Consider the following 19,709-nt stretch of genomic DNA (forward strand, 5'->3'; position numbering starts at 1 on the left):
ACTAAATGTCTGCAAAGCTGAGTGGAATTAAAAATTACTACATCTCTTTTATTAGCGTTATATGAATTGCGCAAATCTCTGTATCTATTTTAGTGTTAGGCAACTGAGATAATTTTTTTAATGTTTAAACTGACTGATTAATTGGTGTGAAAATAAACCTAAATTTAAATAAATAGCAATATTCATTGAGCTATATTCTGCATTTTTTAAAATTCTATATTTTCTCCAATTCATTATAATCTTTTTGCACAGACCGAATTGAAGTTCATTGCTAATATTTTGATCATTGCTAATATCTAGTATGAGATATTGTTAACAGGACAGCAGCCCATTTAGAATGGCATACTTTCTAGTTCAGTTAGAAATGTTAATCTGCAATATAAACATCATGCCGTTTATTTGGTCTAACTTCAAAGGTAAAAACCCTGACGAGTTTAATCAGAATTTACACAATTATGAATCAACTGTTCGTCATTCAAACAATTCTCACTAAATTAGAAAATATGCAGACCTAGAAGGGCTTCATCCTGTTCCCAATATCTCAGATCTGATTAAATGTTATTTGTTTTTTGTCTTGCCTCTCCCGCCCATCGTTAAATCATCGCCCTAATCTTAATTTCCTAATCATAGGATCTTCTATATGCATAATGCTTATAAATACATAAATCAAAACAATCACCGAATTCAAACTTTGTCCATCAACAAAAAAGTGTATTCCGAAATAAAAAAAATATAAAATGAAACCGGAAAGAAAAAAATGATTAACTATAACCTTTAATTTGGCTCGAGAAGGAAGAATATAAAATAATAAAATTACAGACTTAAAATTACTTTTGCTATTTATTTAATCATGCTTATGTTTATTCGCACTCTTCATATAAACAGAATAAAAGGACCTGTTTCAGTTGCTAGATGGCAAAATAGAAGTTAGGATTTGTGCGTCTAATAATGACGCAGATCAAAGGGGTGGAATGTTTTTAACTCTGATCAGATTACAGACGGTGATGGACAATTATATGTACTGAATTGATAATTTATTAAGGCACGTCAAAGTTAAAATAATAAATTAGATATTCGAATTTTAATGATATTTTAAAGAATTTTCAATCCCCAGAAGTACACATATCTATAATCAATACATGTCCAACAAAACAAATTTTTCAAAATCCAATTTTCGCTTCAGCTGTGCTCCAAGGATCTGTATCGCATGGGAATTCCAGTTCTTCAATGAAATTAAAACAGGTACTTTTAATTTCGTAAGTTTCTATTCCACTCCTTTTAAACCACCAGAAACTATAAAGTAATAAAGAAATATATATATATATATAATGAACATTCTAAAAAAATTGCAAATAAAATCTTAAAACAACAGATAAAACACTTTCAAATTGCTGCTTATTAATATTCTCCTTTTAATAATGAACATCAATCAGACTAGGGAGACTAAACAGTTGCCCAAACCCTCTAGGCGGATAGGGGGCTGCAAGTAAGTTGATAGAGAAAAATATTTGATCGCAAGAAAAATTTTATTTCCGCCGCAAGAAAATATATTATTTTCTAGTTGTCAAATATATAAATTTATAAGAAAATACAAATTTCTTAATAAATTAAATTACAAAATATAACACTATTAGGATAATATTAACACTTTATCAAGTATAGTTGGTCATGTCCATATATATCTCATTATATTTACTTATTTGTAAAGAGCATTGACAAGTCTCTTCAACAATATTGCATAGAAACATGGCGGGTGGCTTGGGAGAGATAACAGATAAATAAAAACTATTGAGTCTCATAAATTTAACAAAATAAAAAACAATTAAATTAAAATAACAAAAAAATTGTGTTTAAAAGTAAAATTAAATTGATTATTTAATTAAAAGATAGGCCTTATAATTTCATTGCAAAGGGCAACAAAATTCTGAAATTAGCCACTGACATAATTCAAACAAGAAGCAAATAAAGTCTTATATAACAGATACCTAAACTAGAAGTGCATTTTATTATATGATAATGAATATATTTTGAAATATTCTCATATATTTATTTAAAATATAACGGTGAAAGTTTCACAGTTTTTTTTTTTTTTTGTCAATGAAAAAAATCAATAGTTTTATTAATTGTCACAAAAACTTTATTATAGCTTTGCTTATACTTTAGTATAAAGTATTTTCAGTATAAAAAATAATGCCCCTTATTGTGTCGAAGCGCACGGAAATTTGGTGGGGCGAGTCCCACCAACTTCTGCAGAGACGAATCAAACTTCCAAAATCACACTCTAGCGAATTTACCATCATCACTTTGGAGATTTTGATCTGCCTCTTCCCATTCTCCTGATGCTTTCACGGAATGAAAAAAAACTTTTATTAAGACAGCTTAAAAGAAATTCTTGTCCACTGACTTTAGAAGTCAGTGATTTTAAGCCAAGAGTGCGTCGCTTGTTTTTTTCAGTTGCGCCATCTAGGGCCAAGAGTACGACTAGGGTACGTCATCTACATCGACGTACGATACATCTAGGGCCACGTCACAACCCTTTTTACGGGGCGGACTTCATTCATGCATTTCATTCACTCATCCACAGATCGTAATTTAGATCTGAATCAGAGAACGATCACCCCTGAACCAGTATCCCCAATGGTAGGACTTTGTGACTACGACAGATTTATACGTGCGCCAGCCACCACACACGTGGAAAGAAATTCTTAAAATACTAAAGTATATGCGATTGTCAAAAAGCGAATATTTCCGTAGAATATTTTTATATATTTAATGTGAAAATAATCTCAAGAATTCTCTTTTTTGCGGAATATGAACAGTAAAAATATAAAAGGAAAATATTAGTGTTAAAAAGAAGGAAGGACTTTTTGTCGGTTTGCAATAAGAAGCCCCGCTCGCCTCATTTTTAATCTGTATAAGAAGCAGAAATTTAAGATGATGCATTTTCATTAGACTTATCAACACTTTAAAAGTTGCTAACCATATATTTAATGAATGCAGTAGACATTTCATAATCCGATACTCTCATTAAGTAACATGTTCTAAAAGGTGCGTTAAACTATTGATGAATTATTTTTTCCTGTTAAAATTTGAAATTTTCCTCTTTTCAGTGCATAATTTGCTTCTTTAACGTGCTCCTTCCTATTCTACATTTTCACATATTTTTTCTTCTTAACATACTGCAAGCTCGTTCCCGATGCGTATAAAAATGAATAATTTCTGTATGATTCTCTACAGTTGGGGCATTTTCAATAATCTGACAAGATCCATATGAATTGGATTAGAAAGCATATATTGTATTTATTAAGATTGGTTTCCTATTGACTGACATTCCAATATAATAATTTCTGAATAATTTCTGAAGCGAGCACTTTATAAAAAGCAGATGTACAACCAAAAAAATAATAGAAAATAGACCAATCTACACTGAGTGGCCAAATTATTATGAGAACTTGACACTTAAAGACTCAGATTAGCCATAACTTCATTTTGTTGCCGCTATAGGACGATATAGCTATGAAAAGGAAATTCAAGACAAGTGAAGCATCAACTGCACTGTATTTATTGCGAAGAAGTGAGGAAAAATAATTTAACCGAGTTTGAATATGGGATAATTGTAACCCTCAAAGCGTCGGAACCAGTATCAGCAAAAGAGCTGCATTTGATTGGAGAACAGGAGTTATTAATACTTATAGAGAGGGGACTACTGAGCAGAAAACAGAACTTCAATATCATATCACAGGGTACTAAATGCTCGATCTCAATGGAGACTTAACGAGTTGCCAGGTCCAACCAACATAAGAGCCTATATTACGTCAAATTACGGGAAGGAGTAATTTCAAAGATCGCTGAACGAATTACTTGCCGCACTTCACACCATATAGTTGATGGGAGCCGAGGGCCTATTCGAAAGCCTCTATATCTGCTTTGAACGTCTCCAGTTCAAGAAGGAGCAGGAGAATTGAACAGTAGACGACTGGAAAAAGGTTCATGTGGTTCGATAATCGAGTTGTCAATTACGCTATGCAGGTGACAGGGTGCAGATATGGAGGAAACAGCACGAAAGCGTGTTTTCAACTGAATTGCTTTAAAATTTCTAGTTGGTGGAGATTATATTATGGTTTTGTGTTTGTTTTCTTGGCAATGAATGGATCCTTTGATTACTGTGAAAGAACATCTGAAATCTCAAAGGTATTATCATCTTCATCTCAAGGGTATTCCCAACTGTTATCGCAGATCAAATACATCCTGTTATGTTAATAGTAAACCCTGCTGTGGATGGATACTTCCAGAAGGACAATGTCCCTTGTCAGAAAGCTTCAATGTTCGAAGAGGTTGTTGAGGTGTTTCGACGAGGATGAAAGCGACTTCACCTTTCTTAGATGACCTGCATAATCACCAGATCACAATCCAATTAAGAATTTATGAGATGCGATCAAATGAGACATCAAGCATTCAAGATCTAGTACCATCTTAACGAACTTGAAAGTGCAGTTCATTGGATAAAGTCTCAGATTCCTCATACCACCTCTAAGATCTCGTAGAGTTCATGTCAAGAAAAATCAATGCAGTATAGGCAGTATATCAATGAAGTATAGGACAAAAAATATCCAACACTGAAGAACCTTTGAGGATTGTATTGAGAGGGTGGTTATAATAATTTGATCATTTTGTATGTAATGTGGTGGCAACTTCTTTTCTTTTGTTTTATTTTTCTGCTAGTCAGTTTTCTAACAATTTCAAAATAAACGAATAACTGTGTGAAATAAAACTTATGTGGCTTTAAGAAGTAATAAAAAATTAATTTGAACATTTATGTTAATATTGTAGCTAAAAATTTCAAAGGAATAAAGAAATACCGGTGATTTGACTTGAAAAATGTTTATTATTAAAGATATTATCCGAATGTTAATCTATAATGTATGGGGATTTATGAGCATTACTGTGCCACAATAATCGAAGATAAAAACTGCTTCTCGTGATTGATTTCATGCCTTATAGAATTGTTCTGTTCCACGAATAAAATTATTTTATATTACAAATACCACTACGATTAAACTGAAATCATTAATTCACCTTTACAACAAATAAATATGAGATTTTCTGCATAGTGCCGGTTTAATTTGGAAGGCGAGAATGTGCATCTCGGAGCAATTTTCGACATTTTAATTAATTAAAAATTAAATGAAATCTTGGAGAATGATTTTTAATTTATAATTTAAAACATTACCTTTACAATTATATCAGTTTTTTGCTTTTCTATTTTAATTCATTAAAAAAATATTTAAAGCGTATTTTGCAACAATATGTTTATTATTGATCTGAAACTCAAATCCTTTTCATTGTTACTATTAATATTTCATCCTGCTTTTTTTCCTATAGTTAATACCCAAGATATGAAGATTCGGTTTATTTTTCCATATAGAGTAGTTTCAAGTGTAAAATATGTTTTTAATGCAGTTTAAATAAGGTTCAAATTCCGAATTAAGAAATAGTGAAAAAGTTTAAAAGGATCTCTATAATTACTGATGCTCTTTTTTTCCGATATCATATTAATTTCAAGATACAGACAAAACATTGGGTAATTGAATGGTATAATGGAAAGAAATGGTGTAAGATTTCTAAAATAGTAAGAATTACATGTCTAACAAAATTTTAAAATATTTTAGTAAGGAAACTATTAAGAAATAATTACATAAAATATTTAATTGATAATTTAATAGTAAGTTATATAAAGAAAATAAAAACTGAAATTACCTTTAACGACTCCTGCGCTTACTACCTACAATTATGAAAAGAAATTTTTAAAGTTAAATGCAATTCAAAATATATACAAATGAAATAAACAGTTTTCAACATTAAATACATGACCATTTTAACATTAAAAGTGTGCGTTATTTTATTTCAATATAACTTCTTAATTTTGAAATGTTATAACAATTCAATTACTATTAAATGCTAATAATCTATTAATAATAAAGATACATGTTTATATGTTTCTGGTGTTTTACCGCTGATATCAAGCAACTTGACACCTACGTAATTTGGAGATTGGGAGTTAATTTTTCAAAGCACTTCTTGGAACATATTTGTGTACTATCCCCATTTAGGTTTTAAACAGACTTAAACATTCGATCAATTTTTGTCATAAAAGAAGGGGTTTTTTTATCGTATGTTTCAGGTTATCGACAATTTTTTTTCTTAAATGTGACTGATAGGGTTAGGAAACCATATAAAAAATTAGAATTTATAGATTTTTGTGAAAAATATTTATTGACTCGAACAACATTTTTTTTTTTTTTTTTTTGGCGTTCAAGGATTTTCTAATTACAACCATAGGCTTACTTCTAATGATTCAGAAATTAGCTGTTAGGTTACTATAAAAGTGGACATCCTCCATTTTATGAATCTTGTTTTACAAAAATGTGTGGAATGTGAAAGGAGTTTAAGAGTCTACTTTATGTTCTATTAAGAGTATCTTGTTAACTACGGTTGATACATTTCGAAAAACAATCGAACACCTTACCTTTTACTTTTTCGTCAACAACTGAAAAGAAAATTCATAGGTATCACTTAGAATAATTTATAAATACATCGAATGAAACAAAATATATAAAAAGACATTTCTTAAGATTGCAATAAGTTATTCATATTTTCCTTTTTTAAATTTTAAGTTCAGGATTGACCGGAAAAGGAAAATTTCTTAACACGTTCATTGCTGTGACACAAAATAGTTTCTAGACCTGCAGGGTCATTAGAATTAATTAATTAATTAACGCATGCAAAATCATAAAAAATTAACAAAATTATTTTTGATAAAATATGTCAAAAATTATGTTTTTGAACGCGAAGCAAGCGTATTCTAAATGGCCTCCTAGCAAATAGGAAGAATATGCGATTATAAACAAGCATATCTGTTGTTTATTTGCTGTTACATTCTATTAGCATCACAGTAAAGAATAAATTAAAATAGTATGAAATGGCTTCTGCCACAGATTTTCTCTCAATGTATATTTTACGCAGTTTATTATATATATATATATATATATATATATATATAGTTACTAAAAAGGACCATAATGTTCTAAGAAATTAATGGGTATAATCTGGTGAAACGAGCAATTATTTCCAGATTTCCAAGGATGAATACGAGCTCAAATTCAGTGATTCGTCATCAAATAATTCAGAAGGTAACAATAAGCTGATATTTTTTTTAAAAAAGAATGTAAAGTAATGCCAGAAAAGTAAGGCTAATCACCTTAGTTTCTTCTGTAGGTCACACATTAACAGTTATTATGAATTAATATGGCCAGTCGAATCGTCATTGAACTGTAGATAAAGAATTAAAAGAATTTCCCTAGATTCCTCTGTGATTCGTATGACCTAAACAAATATATTAATTATTATTTGTTTCTACGCATTAATTAGAATGTTAGTATGAATCAGTTCTATAGTTAATATATGGTTGCACACTCAACAGGAAATATTTTACTGCTAAGTGGAATTTTAATTTTAAAAATTTAACGAAGACATTTTTGTATGATATTTATTGTAAAGAAATATAATTTATTTTAAAAGATGATTCCACACTTCGTTTTGTGTTCCTCGAAAAAAATATACTGAATTCATAATATTTGAAATATTGCACTTACCTTTCACATCTAAGTCTTCTGCAACAGTACAAAAAAAAAATATAAGAAAAAAATTTAAAAATAAAATTAGACTTTTGATTTTTAAAAAACAAATTTCTAATTCAAGAAAAATCAATAAAAATTTAGCAGTACTACACAGTTTAATTGCATGAATTTACCTTTTTCTCCAACGATATAGGCAGCTGGTTCTGTAAACACAAACATAAATATTATAAAAAAATTTGTAATAATTGTAATTATATAAATAAGAAATAATAATCTCTTTGAAAAGAGACGAATTTTGTTCATGAGAGTGAAGAGCATTGCAATGAAAAACCATTTAGATAAAACTGATACATTATCACACCTTGCAGATATTTAAATAAAGATGTTAAAGCTTTAAGAAATTCAAAGTCAAATGAGATATAAAATTTAAGACAAATTAGATATAAATTATCTCTCAGATAAACTACATAATTAGGATCAAGAGGAATCACACTAACATGTTATGGTTCTCTAAAGTAATTATAAATCATTTCATATTCTTTATTATATTATATATAATAATTAGAAAAAAAAATCAACACTCTCCGATGAATATCGACTTTATCGTCCATTGAAAGACGCATAGCTAATGTGTGAATGCTGCATTCACTAGAGAATGCCTACATTTAAAAAACATCCGTCTGAAAGCTTTATTTATTTTCTTTGTATCTTCAGAAAATACATTGGGTGTCATGAAATTTATATTGTTTCTTTAGGATTCGGTAGAACAAAAGCCGAATTGAACAGTATTCTACCTATAAAATATGGTTGCAAATGACATCTTGATGCCAATTGAGGGTTCAAAAAAAAAAAAAAAAAAAAAAAAAAAGACGGCTCGCCTTTATGGCATTGATATGAGACATAATCGAAGACATGCAACATTAACGGTTAACGTAGCGCAGTTTGAAAATCCTGAGAATGTCATTATATTTCTGTGATGTATACACATAATTGTATGAAAAGGTAATCGTTGCAATGAGATATCTTACTATAGATATTTACTTCTAGTTTTCGAGATTGAATGTTTCCAGGTAACACGGAGAGATTAGGTTAAAGAAGTGAAACAGACTGTGGTCAGTGAAGTTAGTAGATTACAATTTTAAATCAGGGTGAAAGATAAACTCAGGTTGTATTTAAAAACCAAACAAGTTTATAGAATAAAGTTCCAACTTGAATCTGCATTAAGCTGTTATAGGTGGATTAGGAAAATGAATCAGACTGAAATCCGCCGGAATTTTTAAAAATAAATGTTTATAATAATATATGGGAATTCTATAACAACAATTGTAATTATAAAATTGTAGTAATATATCCACCTGCATAAAATTGTAGACCTTTAGTTTAGTCATATTAACGTACCGTTTTAAAGCAACACTAGGGCTATATTTAAACGGGCCTCATCATTTTGAACTCCGGTTAGATGAAGAGGACGGCACCTGAGTTGGCAGAATTTATATTTAAAATGCTAAATCTATGAGTAAAATTTCATTTATATTAATATTTACGATTATAGTTATGTTCGTTTGTATTCGGATAGCCAGATTTCCTTTGAATTGATTTCATTCAATATTTTATATAAATCTACAAATATGGAATGAAATCTTTCGTCCGTCTTTCTCTGCGCGTTTTCGAGTTATCGTGTTCACTAGCAGACATAAATAAAATTTCAAAAACTTGCTTTTCGGACTCTGACGACATTAAATCGGATGATATTGAAATCTGGGACGTGGAAAGTCCTCAAAATCTTGCGTATACATTTTTTAACGATTACAATACTTTTATCTTTGTAAAATTGAAAGCATCTTTTAATGAGTTTATTTCGAGCAGTTCATAATATGAAAACTGAATATTTGATGAAACATTATTTTTTTAATAATAGAAAAATTGCTTACCTTCATCACTCGCACCTTCTTCACCCGCCAATTCTAGAAAAAACAGATATTCCTTTATTGTGAAAAGTAAATAATAATATATAAATCAAACTTTTTCAAAAATAATAATATAGACTTTCAGTTACAGAATTTCTCTTTAAGTGCTCATATAAATAATATATTATGTATATATTATGTATATCTCTCTGTCAATATAGATGTATATATTATGTATTTTAGTACATACTACATATATATATAATTTATAAAAACTTGAAAATTACATTTCTTTTACTGTTTGCACTACTTTTTGTCTAAATTGAAATAATTTTGCTTTTATTTAAAAATATTATTTTACTCTAAATATAATTTTAAAAAATGTCGCCTCAACGAACTTTTTAAAAGCTGCTTAAATTCTTATTTATCATTTATTCAGCCAAAATTTTGTCAACATTTTTAAATACAATAATAATTTAAAACACAACAAATAAACAAAGAAAGGTGATGTTTGTATTTTTTTTAATAATTATATTTTAAGCATAAGAATGATACCCCCTACTTTTCAAGATTTAACAAGATTATATATTCATAATGCTAGTCATCCATACTGAATTATCTTAAGAACGATCTCATATTAGTTTCGCCTCAAGGAATTTAAAACTTTTGGGCATAATTTCTCGAAATTGTTGTTGTTGTTGAGAAATGAATGAAATATTTTCTCAGCTTTCTCAAAAGGAATTTATGCTTTTCATTACTTCATCTTGTTAAAGAAAGGGACCAAAACTGAACAATTTGAAGCATTTGATATTTGGCATATGTATTGTTTGTAGTAAAAATATAAGTAATGAGTATTTTATTTGTCTCTAGAAAACAAGATAAGAGTACTTAAATCTGAAATCATGTTTGAAATAAATATAAATGCAAAATAGAATTTTGGTTTCCTAGATAGTAACATGTTGAATACATTTCTTTTTTTTTTAATAATTTGTCCACTTTTAATACTAAATTTTTTTTGTAATATACTCTTCTGGCCAAATTAGCATCATAATAGAAAAGAAGCATTTACAACAATTCTTAATGGATGCAAATGAATAAACTTCGACTTTGGCTAATTTTGGTAAAAAAATGTAGGCTATGGAAATATTTTAGTTTCTATATCTATATCAATCTATAGGACACGATTTTTGAAGCGCCTTCTGGATAATTTCATATGTTAGGGAGCCTATATAAAAGCCAATAGCTTATAAATGGTTTAGCGAACTAGTACTCCTAGCGCTATCGTACTGTTGAAACAGCACAATAGCCTATCTACATGTTTATTGTTAATTTCTTCTAGTGTAGTTTTTTATGTTCATGTCGACTGAGTTTCTTGTATTAAATTCGCCATGTACCTACCGGATGGTTTCCGTAGCAATATTGCAAGATATCCCTGCGCTGTTATTTGTTATTTTGAATGCTGTACAATATAATATTGTATTGCATTTTTTGCAGAGTCGTAATTTGCAAAGATAGCGCAGTGAGGTTTCGCATCCCTAATACCTTTCTTGGCATCAACTCTGCATGGCGCGAAAACATTATCCACCCGGAGAATAAATATTAGCACTAAAAAATGTGCAATAATTTTCATTTAAAAAAAAGGAACTTTTCTATGCATTATAAACTTTTGTAGAATGTCCGAGAACCAATTCAGAATTTTTTGTCGATCAATATTAAATCCTGTTCGATCCTTTGTAGTAAAGCATCGAATTAAGTGGGTTTTTGTATTTCTTTATACATTTATTATATTCGTACTACACGCGCTTCTTTACATAACATTTTGGTAATGAATTACTTCTTTGGCTCTATTTGATAGATTTTATTTAAATAAAGAAAAAAAAATATTTTTAATTTTTTATAACAAATCAATGATTTTACTTACCTTCAGAACTTTCTAAGATAAGAAAAAAAACATTTTAGATTATCAAATATATTAAGAACTTCAATGAACTTGTAGCAATTTTATTATCAAATTTACATCAACTTATTTTCATTCAAAATCTAGCATCGTTTTTAAACAACAAATTCAAAAGTTCCAAAGATACCACTGTTGCCAATCTGAATTTATAACTATTTATAAAATAAAATTTATAATTATAAAATAATCTTTAGTTACTTTTAAATAAAATATCCATAATTTATGTCGAAACAAACTACAGAAAAAAATATGAAAATTATATAGAGTAAAAATTTGGTTGGAAATTCAAATCATGCAAATAAAATCGTTTATTTTTATGTAACTTATATGTATAGTAAATAATTTGTATAATAAAAAAAATTATTTTTTCATATAATAATCGATTTTTTGTACTTTTTTTTCTATATATAATTTTATTCACTTGTACAATTTTTTTTCAATTTTTAATAACAGTTTTTAATGAGTTAAAAATTAACCGAAATTTTGAAGCATTTTCTTTATAACTTCTGAAAATATTACAGCATAAATATTACAATATTACCGAAAATATTACAGAAATTTACATTATCTAAAAACTCAACAAAAAAAAGTATTATCAATAATGCCACTTTTCGCCTCTAATTTTAATTAAATTAAAACATATTTTCAGCATATTTTAAACAATATACCTCATACCTCATTGCATTTAATTATTAATATTTCTTCATGCCTTTTCCCCGATCATTGATATGAAGCATATTTTTCCATGATTCGATGTCAATATATTTTCAACAAAGTTTATTAAATTCTTTTTATGATTACAGTAAAAATTTTGATATTAAATTCTTTTTATGATTACAGTAAAAATTTTGATATTAAATTCTTTTTATGATTACAGTAAAAATTTTGAAAAGTTTTTATTTTCCGCCCGTTATTAAATATTGCTGCTCTTTCCTATAATATATTTAGATATCTACATATAAAGACAGAGAAAATTAGAGAAATGTACAGAACAAGACTTCTAAAATAATATGAGTGAAGTCCATAAAAATTTGAAATTTAAAAGTGAATTTTAATGAATGAAAATCTATTTTAATGTGTCTTTTACATCGTCAAGAATGCAAATAATTCTAAATCGTCAAAGTCACAGATATTCAATCCAACGGAGTAAACCGTTAGTAAACTAATCAGCATTAAACTTACTAGAGTAATTGTTTCATTTTTTTTGTTTGTATGGATTGCCATATTGGCAATAAACTCAAGGGGTACATTATAACAGAATTTAACTGTTTATTCAACTAGTGTGAATTCATTATAGCAATTGGCTAAAATCTTTTATATGTTTCTAAGTTCTGCTAAATTGTCAATTTCACCAAATGTATATAATCGGTTGATAAACTTCATAATAATAATAATAGACTTCAATCCAACTTTATCAAAATACTTCTTTTAAATCTTCTGTCACGTATTGAGTTAAAAACCTTTTCTACAGCCTTTACAAAAGAATAAATTAAATACTTACATTTAAATACATGAAACCATTTTACAATCAACTTTATTTTGTTAGGACCTCAGAAATATTCTTTAATTTTTAACACAAATTGAAAATAAAATTTCAAAATACCTACAGCATAATGTCTAAGCAAAATCTTATTTTATCCACGAAATTTCATTCAGTTCAAATTTCCGGCTCATCGAATAATAAATATTTTATACATAGAGCCAGTTAATCACACACTCATTCATTATAAATGATACAAGTTGGGTTTAACTAATAGTTTCATAAAAAAATCGTGGTATGAATTAGATGGTACCTTATTGCCGAAGTATTTACTTTGATGAATTTATAATGAAAATGCTTAATTTTAATTCAAATTTTAAAGAACATGCAGAAAAGACATTCTAAAAATTTCACTAACCTTCGATTTCATCATCCATGAAATATTTTACAATCAAGGGTGTTGAGGTTCCGTTCCTGTTCTTTGATTTGATTCTGAAGAAATAAATGTCCCCTGGCTCGAGATTGGTTACTTTTAATGATTTTTCAGAAGGATTTCCTATAACTTCATATACCGCTCCTTCCTTTTTCTGTTCAACAATGAAAGAGTCAGGAGGAGGGCCCATTTCACTACTGGGTGCGGACCACACCAATAATATGTTCCTTTTGCTTAAGTGCTCTATAGATGGTCTTCTAGGTCTATAAGGAACAACTATAAAACACAGTCTATTCTGTAAGCTAAGTTTATATTTCATAGCAGTATAATTTAATTTCATAAAAGTAAAATAATAATATTCACAATAGTATGATTGTAATATAATTTATATTTCAGAATAATATAATTTAATTTCATAAAAGTAAAATAATAGTATTCAGAATAGTATAATTGTAATATAATTTATATTTCAGAATAATACAATTTAATTTCATAAAAGTAAAATAATAGTATTCACAATAGTATAATTGTAATATAATTTATATTTCAGAATAATACAATTTAATTTCATAAAAGTAAAATAATAGTATTCACAATAGTATGATTGTAATATAATTTATATTTCAGAATAATATAATAATTTCATAAAAGTAAAATAATAGTATTCAGAATAGTATAATTGTAATATAATTTATATTTCAGAATAATACAATTTAGTTTCATAAAAGTAAAATAATAGTATTCACAATAGTATGATTGTAATATAATTTATATTTCAGAATAATATAATTTAATTTCATAAAAGTAAAATAATAGTATTCAGAATAGTATAATTGTAATATAATTTATATTTCAGAATAGTATAATTTAATTTCATAAATGTAAAATAATAGTATTCACAATGGTATAGTTGTAATATTATAATTTATATTTCAGAATAGTATTAATTTGAGACATTTTCACTTAAGTTATTCGAAAAGGGGATTTCGGAGTAGGTACCCTAGCAGCACATAAATATTGTACAATATATTATGACAATGAACAATATTCGCCATATTGTTTAATATTGTGGATTATTGTTTAAATACCAAATATCGCACCATATTGTGCAACAAGCTGTGCCATCAGGGTAGCTGCCTACCCAAGTACCATAACATGTTTCTCAATAGTGTGGGAAATTATTCAATATTAAACGGTATTATACAATATTTTGAATATTGTTTAATGTTGTACAGTATATATGTGTGCTATTAGGATAGATCCACTGGACTGAGAAGAGGCCTATGCAGATGGATTACTAAAACTTTATTTCCTTAAATGCTAAATAAATAATTTTTTAAAATACGATTTAAATGAATTATAAGTTATTAAAATAATACTAACACTGTTTCAAGTTTAATTGATCAGATTCCTGTTTGTTTTATTACTTTGACTTAGTTATTAGAATATTTATAAACAGAAGATATTTGCTTCAATAATATTGAGTACAAATGCGCCTCTTTATAAATCCATTTCGATTATTTAATTGCTTACTTATAATATTCCAGATCTGATAAAATAATTAATATTTAAATACCTTTTATATAAACAAATTTCTAATAATAATAATGGAAAATGTGTTTGTGATTAAGAGGGAAAAGAGTTTTTTTTGTGTTCTACAGAATAGACTGTCACATATAGGATGACATTTAAAAACTTTTAATCTTAATTTTAAATTAATTAAAAACGGAACGAAATTTTCATAACAGTTGATAATATTATTGCTTAACAAAGTAATTTTGCATCATTTTAAAATTTAAAAATTATGCGTTCAATGAAAGACTTAATTGCTGCACAAGTTTTGTCTATTTTTAATGAATCTTTAAAGTTGTTTAAAGTATATTTTATAACAATACATTTTGCAATGAAATTCACATAATTTTTATTTCTGCTATAAGCATTTGAATATGGATATCTTACATAGTTGGAAAAAAAATATAAAAATTTAGTATATTTTCTCACTTTTAATATGGTCTATATAAAATATGCATTCATTAATTTTTTGAAATTTTGGTATATTTATAATTTCATAAGCGAGAACTAATGAAAAAAAATTAATTAATGCGTCGATTTTTAAATTCCGCTGCTCTTTCCTGTTTTAGAATTGAAAGCTCCTATAAACAGGGTTAATATATAAGATTCCTTTACTTTTAAGATTCTATATATTCAAAAACATCGTATGTACAAATGTGAGAGATGTATGAAAATAATCGTAACCTCACCAAGTTTACATTTCAGCGATGAATTTGCATTTCATTTATCCGGGAAATGAATCGTCACAATGTGCCACTCTAGGGCTCTGAAAATCCGCGTACAATTGAGACATTTGAAATTGACACACTTTGACATTCACAAAGCTGAATGTCATTTGCACAGTTTCACAGTCAAAGGTGTAGGAAGGGCCGGTTTGCCCTCTGTTAGAAAACTGTGACTGATGAAATTTTGGTAGTTATAGCTGCCTAGTATCTGGCTGATGATTATGAGAATTTGGAATATTCAAGCTCGTTGATATCTGAAAGACGAATTTTTTAAGCATTGCTAGATTGGGCTTTTGGTAAGGATGATCTTGTTTTCAACCATTGTTTCTCCCTAACAACAAGGTATCCTATTTAATGCCGTGTGACTTCTTCGTTTCGACAAGGAACATCTTGTTTCTCAAAGCTCACTTCAAAAAAACATTAGAAGAACTTCGAAAAAAGATCAGAGTTGAAATAATGATTGTTGACATAGGTGTGACATAGATACAAAATGTGCGGTATCACTTCAGCTGCAACCTGGACACGTGACCCAATGATAAAGAACAAAATATTTGTAGAGAATGTAGAAAAGACGAACAAGATGGTGAATTTGCGATTAATTTCATGTATAACTTATATTTGCACGATTAGTTTATTTTCATACATAGCACTATGGAAATGAATGGATTTTTAATAATGGTATGTTTGTTGTCTTTCTTATAGCCTCAAAATTACTCTCGTACTGCAGTAAATTACATCTTTTGTTGTATCGGAGAAATTTTCGCAAAATATCCTTTGAGATACAACATAAAATACACAAAATTCACGATAATATCCATAAAACGTTATGGCACAAGGTATTACTTTTAATTATTATATTTTTACTATATGTTTAATTTCAGCAATAAAGTTTTCCGTTTTATGAAACTTAATCTTCGCCGTTTTAAATAAATGAAGCTTGTTATTTTACAGAAGACAGCAAAAAATTAAAGAAGTGTACAGTATAATAAAAAAATAAGGGAAAGAGTTTTTAAATGGTAAGAGTTCATGATTATCAAATTCATTGAAGTGTAAAGATTTTGAAGAAAAAGCTCATTTGCAGTTTAAGTATACTCTACTTAGGTAAACTTAAGAGCCAGTCGCATAAAATAATTAATTAAAATTATTAGCAACTATTAACCTCGGTGGACCCGCTGCTCACAAAAAGAGACTGGTATAAAAAAGAACGTGATGAAATGAGATGTTTAGAAGATAACTGGTTTCGGAGCAAAAATTGATTTTCAACGTGTTCTGAAGTCAATAATCAACGATTACACATTTTCTAAAAAAAAAAAAACTAGTATATTATATTTAGATATACTATATAATTCTTCCATTCATGCTCTTAAGAGTGAATAAAGGGTTAAACGAATATTGAGGAAACATTCATAATTGAATAATGAATAAATGAAAAAAATAAAGAGAGACTTTAACAAATAATTAAAAACATTTAAAGAAGAAAAAAAAACAATTATCTAAATTCTCGAATATTTCTGCAGTGCACATTTTTAGCCATACATTTTATCATCGTCTGAAATTTATACTACGAAACAACTAAAATAAATATGTACTTAATGTACTTGCATAAAAAATAATGGAATTATCATGAAAATTATTATTGAAAAATTCATTTCGATTTACATTATCATTATTTCCAACTGATGGGATAAAATATTCGCTTAAAATCAACTGATGGGATAAAATATTCGCTTAAAATCTAAGTCAGAAAATTCAGTGCCAAATACAAAGAACAATAAATAAATAGTACCAATAAAATTCGGCATCAAATATAAAGCACTAGAGTTAAATGCTACCAAAGAAATTTAGAATAAAACATAAAGCCCGATAAATAAATTTTACTAACAAATTAAGCTGTTTAGGTACATGGTTTAAATTGATTTGACTTATTCCTACAATTATGTATATAAATGGCCCTAATTTTATTCTATTGTATTCTCTATTTCCTCATCTTTAAAATAATGCAAAACTTACAAAATTTATCACACCCTTTTTCTGAGAATAATATAGTTTAAAATTATCACCTCTATTCTACGTCTATTGAAATGCACTTAGATTTTATAAAGCACAATTTAAAAATATTATTCTGAACAATATTATTCTCATCATTTTAGTATCTCCAAGCATTTAAGTTTAGCTTTTTTATTTACATTTTCATGTTGATGCTTTTTTTTATTCATTCATTTAAAATTTTTTATTGTATCACATTTTGTTATACAGTATATATGCAAATTAATAATTTGCTTTTTTATTCTGATTGTCCATATGTTATATAACTATTGAGGCTTCAATAAATGAATATGTTTTATATGAAACAAAATGAACAATTTTTGTCAACCAGAACTTACTATCTGTTCTTAATTCGCAGATAAATTACTTAGAGATGAAATATAATTTATTTACTTTTATATTAGAATACAAATTTTTATTTGCTTTCTTACGTGAAATCCAAAATTTTATTATATTTTGTTTTATAACTGTTCATTTATTAACAGCTTAATGAAATGTAATTATATTAAAAAATCTTTTAACTATAAAAGTATTAAAATTGCATACCTTAAAATAAACAAAACTGACTTACGTTTTAAGGTTGAATCACCGACTGCAAATGAAAAATTTTAAAACGAAAACAAGGTTAAAACAATGCAATATTTTTATGAGCACATTTCAAAAACAAAGTGCATGCAATATAGAAATATATAGAATGACACCAAAATGAAAATTACATATTAACTATCTTCTTTAAAATCATAAGGGAACAGGATCAGGAATGGTAATCAAGAAATGTGACTAAAGAACTCAGTGGTTAAGAACTAATGGAAAAACTTGCATTTTCATTGTCATTCTCTCGAAAATGTAGAAAAACAATTTTGTAGTATAATCTGACGAAATCTGCTTATTTTAGTTGTAAATGTGTTCAGAAAAAGATAAACCAAAACTTCGTGGATTTTATCGTTCATTCTCTACTTCGGTTACGTCTACGAGATTTTCAGATCTATTTGTTACCAGGAACCTACAGTTTTTGTTTATGAATTTTTTCCTGAAAAAGATTAGTGGTGCTAATTACTACTGAAAATTCTTACCACAGGGTAATTGGGAATAGATTTTACAATAATAGAAGCATAATTTTTTTATCTCTTTGAAATAATTTTATACTAAGTTTAAATATAGTAACCCAGACAAAATATTTAAATAATATAAACCTCTTGCCTTCAAATATGTTTTTAAAAGTTAAATTGATAACTGATATATAAAAAAATCTGCTATGTAATCTAGGTACTTATTATTTTTCGCTTAAAAAAGTTGGTAGTCGTTAATAATATCAAGACATCTGGCATCAAGTATGGGGGAAAGCAAACTAATGAGAAAAACAAAAATGAGATGCAAATGACGGAATCTCGAAAGGCATTTTGGGGTAATTTATTCCTTATCCAGGGTTGACTTTCATGTAGATTCTATTTGATACCGGTGAAGATACAGGAATTAAGACTCATAATTTGTGTATGTGTAGAATTGATAATAGCGATCATGGTGAATTAAGTATTAAATATTTTTTTTCACGCAGAATAATCATTTTACCGTTTTTATAAAAAAATTATTTTCCAATTTTTTTAAGGCAAAAATTGGAGACAGGAGTAAGGTACACTAAAATGAAGAAAATAACGAGTTATGATAATTTATAAGTGAAATTGTATAAAACGGAAGATATTTTTGTTCAAAAACAATTTATAAAAACAGGGTAAAAAACAGTAACACTCAATTTATAAAACAGTAATTGGGACCTAGCAATACAACAAAGTTTGAAGAAATACACAATATTTATCGTTTTAACCGTAATTTTTTTTTCAAATAAATTTATTATCATGATCAGAGTCTGAAATATGTATGTAACTACCCCAAAATATTTGGGATAATTCAGAAAGCATTTGCTCCATTGGGGATGCTCTTGTAAATGGTTAATT

General features: G+C 27.6%; 1 protein-coding gene across 1 annotated transcript in view; it reads right to left on the reverse strand.

The window, feature by feature from the left end:
* Nucleotides 1-1,116: 1,116 nt before the first annotated feature.
* Nucleotides 1,117-19,709, reverse strand: part of LOC129975503 (uncharacterized) — a 49,443-nt gene continuing 30,850 nt past the window's right edge. Inside the window, exons 21-28 of the mRNA XM_056088565.1 lie at nucleotides 18,329-18,349; nucleotides 13,400-13,690; nucleotides 9,569-9,601; nucleotides 7,811-7,840; nucleotides 7,653-7,670; nucleotides 6,527-6,547; nucleotides 5,758-5,782; nucleotides 1,117-1,293 (exon numbers count right to left, since the gene is read on the reverse strand). Coding sequence (XP_055944540.1) covers nucleotides 5,760-5,782; nucleotides 6,527-6,547; nucleotides 7,653-7,670; nucleotides 7,811-7,840; nucleotides 9,569-9,601; nucleotides 13,400-13,690; nucleotides 18,329-18,349 — 437 coding nt within the window. The 3' untranslated portion in view covers nucleotides 1,117-1,293; nucleotides 5,758-5,759. The remainder of the gene's footprint in view (nucleotides 1,294-5,757; nucleotides 5,783-6,526; nucleotides 6,548-7,652; nucleotides 7,671-7,810; nucleotides 7,841-9,568; nucleotides 9,602-13,399; nucleotides 13,691-18,328; nucleotides 18,350-19,709) is intronic.

Source organism: Argiope bruennichi, chromosome 7 (genome assembly GCF_947563725.1).
Source record: "Argiope bruennichi chromosome 7, qqArgBrue1.1, whole genome shotgun sequence".
NCBI lineage: Eukaryota > Metazoa > Arthropoda > Arachnida > Araneae > Araneidae > Argiope > Argiope bruennichi.